We start from the raw sequence: 4,628 nt of genomic DNA on the forward strand, positions 1-4,628 counted from the left end.
TTGGGTGCAATGAGCGCAGTCCGGACGCCAGTATTAGCTCAGCACACCAGGATGTATGAATGAACCGGGGAATGGCGCGAACACTGCTCATTCGCAACCGCAAACTATTTTAAGCGGTTAAACTCATAATACAGAGCGTGCCGCTCCTTCCCTCTATGCAAAAGTTGCGCTGCTTATTTTTCGAAACAGACTGATGATACAAACAATACACAACTAAAAACGATTGCAACTATGAAAATATTCTAATGTAGATAATGTCACGAGCTATAAGAGTTTAGGCTATCAATCTAATCAAAGCTGGTTAACTTTTTTTGTTAACGATCACGGGCCGCCCACGCGCGCTCTCGAGCGCAGATGAATTGGATGCGAGAGGATGAGAGAGTTGGAGGAGGAGCCTGTGCATGGGTCGGAGCCTTAAACCCCGGACCCCGGCCGGGTGACCCGCAGAGATGCTACACTCTGGGATGGAACACTGACAACAACTGTGTAGGAGACGCAGGGGAGAAAGTTAATAAAGACTGAGTGCTTTAGGCTAGTTGATGGATAGAAGGTTTTCCTCCCTGTAGAAAGGTGAGATAGTAGTAACCTATAGACTACGCCTGCTCAACAGCCAACAAGAACACACAGGAGGTCCTTAGGAGCGTTATTTCAAACAGCAGGTAGGCCAACCTCATCTTTCTCATTTTAATTAATGTCAATGTTTTACTCTCATAGGATAAGTGTTAAGGCATTATAGGCTACAGACATGAATACATTGTTATAATCGATTATCTAATTTAGGATTCCAAAAACTGTGACATGATTATTAGACACTAGGTTTACTGCTCCAAAAATGTGCCTGGCATAATCTTAACGGGAACATTTTATCAGGTGTAAACCTATACTTAAATCCGTAATTATTTATACAAAGACAGTTACCCCACCAGCTCATCATGCTTCAGAATCACTTTGGTCATAAGATTGTTGCTATAAAGATGGTCCAAATGGCTAATAAGTGTACGAAATGATGCTATAGGTTATCATTCAGCAAGCTAAATTATGGTCTGGAATAAAAATATATGACACATACAGTTGTGGACAAATTTCTTAAAAGCAATAAATAGTTTCAAATAGGCCTATAGGTCAGCATCTAATAGGCTCAATAATACAATTCATTTTCCACACGTTTCAAAATATGGGCAGACCTACTAACCCTAAACTCCTAATGAATCCTATCCTGAATCCTAATGAATCATTACCATAACCATAAACACATAACACAATCAGCCGAGTACAATTTGTCGCAGAGTTATACTGTACATTAATTATTCTGCGTTCCCTGTCACTGATCCGGGAATGTAGTCTAACCTTGAGTTAATCCCATGTTGCCGCTTCATCCACGGAGGGAGCAAATCCCGCAATGGCCCAGATTGAGAGTCCATCCCGGCGCCCGTCGCGACCTAAAAGCCTGGAATTACAGAGTTTTAGAAGTCCCCCGAGATCAAGTTTCCCCACGGATTAAAACCCTCTAAAACCTTTTTAGGGGGAGGGTACGGGTTTGATTCGGGGTACATTTGTTTTTAATGGTTTAAACGCTCATAGGCAGACTGTGTATCCTACAGGCTCATAGCCATTCAGTAACATGTTGATCCTCATGTGCAGTATAATCCCTTCATTAGCGGTGATTGACACCTGAAGCACGCGAGCAGCAGGACCTGAGCAGGAGAGAGTAGCACTATAGGAGCTGTCCACTGTCCACGTGACCATGGTGCTGAATATTTTTATTCGTCACTTGCTTCGTAAACAACAGGTGTGGGCTAACAGTGAAATGCTTACTTAAGGCAACAATGCATAGAGAAAGAAAATTGAGAAATAAAAGAAAAATTAAACACAATCCTTGTAGGCTAATCAAATCACATTTTATTGGTCCATACATATATTTAGCAGATGTTATTGCAGGTGTAGCGAAATGCTTGTGTTCCTAGCTCCAACAGTACAGCAATATCTAGCAATACACAACAATACACATAAAGTGTAAAGGTTTTTTAAAAAGTAAAAGAATGGAATTAAGAAATATAGAAATATTAAGATGAGCAATGTGGGAGTCTGCAGTGTATATATATATATATATATAATGTGATGGGATGGGATGTATAGTCAATATGGATATAAAATATAAAATGTAGTATATCTGAAGTATTACATATGACAGCAGCATGCTTCAGGAGAATCATCAAACTAAAAATCCCTAAAATATTCAAAGAACCCCCAATGTACTGTTACAAACTGGTCATTAAGGCCTTAGCTTAGATAATTGCTCACAGTCTTAAGTAGATTGTAGAGTAAGCAGGCTGAGGCTATAGTCCTGACCTAATCTCATGGACAGACTAGTAAACATAAAACCAAATTACCCAAGATTTTAGTTCTGGGTTAACGAAGATCAGTCATGACCTAGCTCTCATCTCATCTTGAGACTAGTCAGCCACACAAGGTCAGTAGAACTCATTAGGCTGCGGGACAAGACTGCTATAAATAGACTGGTCCTGGTCTGGTCCTCAAAACCAGCTAGGGTCAATGTCCCAGCATCTGTCAGTCTACACAGTCAAAGAAAACCTACTCTCAATTCACTTAGCTTTGGAAAGTATAGACAAAACATTTAAAAGGGTAGAGTTGTGATGAGCCTCATTTGGCCTCAAAATCTTCATAAAAAATGGTATATGTTAAGGTCAAAACTGTTGCTAATGTTAGTGTGTTTTCGTTTCCAGGAGACCATGATGGCCAAGTTGTACGGGAGGCCCAGCGAGGGGGCAGAGCTAGTCAGTTCTCTGGAGTGGATGGATGATGACGTGAGCTCCCCAGACGGAGACGAGCCAATCACAGCACACCGCTACAGACCGGGTGGAATGGGCCACCTGGGCAGGGAGCTGGGCAGTGAGGACATGGAGGAGGATGAAGAGGAAGGGGAAGAGGAGGACCATGGAGATGGGAACGCTCCCAAACGCAGAGGGCCCAAGAGGAAGAGGATGACCAAGGCCCGGCAGGAGCGCTTCAAGGCGCGGCGTGTGAAGGCTAACGCCCGGGAGCGCTCGAGGATGCATGGGCTGAACGACGCTCTGGAAAACCTGCGCAGCATCATGCCCTGCCACTCTAAGACCCAGAAACTGTCTAAGATCGAGACCCTGCGGCTGGCCCGCAACTACATATGTGCCCTGTCTGAAGCCCTGGAGGGGGACCAGTCCACGGAGAGCAGGGCCTTTATGGAAACCCTGTGTAAAGGCCTCTCCCAGCCTACCAGCAACCTGCTGGCTGGCTGTCTGCAGCTGGGGCCTGGGGGGCATATCGAGGAGAGGCCTGAAGACAGGCAAGGGGGGAGAGGAGGACCCACAATCCTGGGAGGGGTGGGGATGGCTGTTGGACCAATCAGCTACTCCTCCCCCGGCCTGCCCAGCCCGCCTTACGGCACACTGGACTCCGCCCACCTGCTCCACCTGAGAGGGATGAAGGGAGGGGCTTATGAGAGCCACTCCCCTAACGACTGTAACAGTGGGGTAGGCACCCCTCCCTACGATGGCCCCCCCACACCCCCTCTCAGCATTGGCAGTAACCTAGTGCTCAAGCAGGAGTCCTCGCCCCACTATCTTCCCCCTCACCACTACCCCCCCTCCTCCATCGGCCTGACAGGCCCCCAGGGACAGGTCTTGTACCAGAGCGCCCGCTACCAGGTGCCCCTGGAGATGCCCTATGATTCATACCGCCCTCCTCACATGGCACCCCCACAGATGGGCACCGTCTATGGGGATTAAGGTGTAGAGAGGACAGATGGGGCAGATGAGACTCTCCCCAACAACACACTTCCCCAACTGGCTCCATCTTGACCAATGACTGAGATGTTGGGAGAAATCTGACTTTGATATGAGAGACCCATCTTAGTACTAAACACTGTGAAACCAGCCCATCGTTGTGAACAACTGGGTAGTTACTTAGTAAAAAGTAGAAAGTGGATTGTTGTTTACATTTGTGTACTGTAAAGGTTAGTGCTCAACACTGTCAAAATCAGCACATGATTGACATTAAACCGCTTGTTTGCTGTGGTTGTTTCTGAACACCAATTAAGCTAAAAGGCACCTCACTACTTGACCATTTCCAAGGGGTTCACAAGAGGAGTGGGTCCTATAGGTGGAAAGGCTGACTTGAAGAAAGACCTCAGCTTGAGCACTTCTGACCAGCACTCGGAACATGAAACACATCATTCACATGCATTTATTTATTCTCTAATGTAATATTTATATGAACTGCTGTTAGTCATTTTGTGTCTATCCTTTATATATGTGTTTGGTCTTGGCCTTCTCTACTTGTGCTGTCCCTGTTACATTGTTGACTGACTCTGATAGTGTATCTGTTTTCTCTCTTCTGTGTCCATTTCTCCTTTGTGGTCAGTTATTCCCTGTTTCACACAGAAAAATATTCTCATATATATTGCTAGCGTAGCTGAGGACCAGAGAGAAAACTGCCCATGAGGAAGTGAGAAATGTCTGCTGTTGTAATGACAAGAACAAATATCAATTACAAAATCTGATCACAGTGTAACTTATTAGAGATATCATTCTGTTCAGACACTTTCTCCATTGCCAAATATTTAAAAAAAACGC

At 45.1% G+C, this 4,628-nt stretch overlaps 1 protein-coding gene across 1 annotated transcript in view; it reads left to right on the top strand.

The window, feature by feature from the left end:
- The first annotated feature begins 446 nt into the window (after positions 1–446).
- LOC112255489 (neurogenic differentiation factor 4-like) overlaps positions 447–4,628 on the top strand; it is a 4,254-nt gene continuing 72 nt past the window's right edge. Inside the window, exons 1-2 of the mRNA XM_024428471.1 lie at positions 447–659; positions 2,745–4,628. The exon at positions 2,745–4,628 is cut by the window's right edge and continues 72 nt beyond it. Of these exons, the coding sequence (XP_024284239.1) occupies positions 2,751–3,782 (1,032 nt within the window). The 5' untranslated portion in view covers positions 447–659; positions 2,745–2,750 and the 3' untranslated portion in view covers positions 3,783–4,628. The remainder of the gene's footprint in view (positions 660–2,744) is intronic.

The sequence above is a fragment of the Oncorhynchus tshawytscha genome, linkage group LG07, assembly GCF_018296145.1.
Source record: "Oncorhynchus tshawytscha isolate Ot180627B linkage group LG07, Otsh_v2.0, whole genome shotgun sequence".
NCBI lineage: Eukaryota > Metazoa > Chordata > Actinopteri > Salmoniformes > Salmonidae > Oncorhynchus > Oncorhynchus tshawytscha.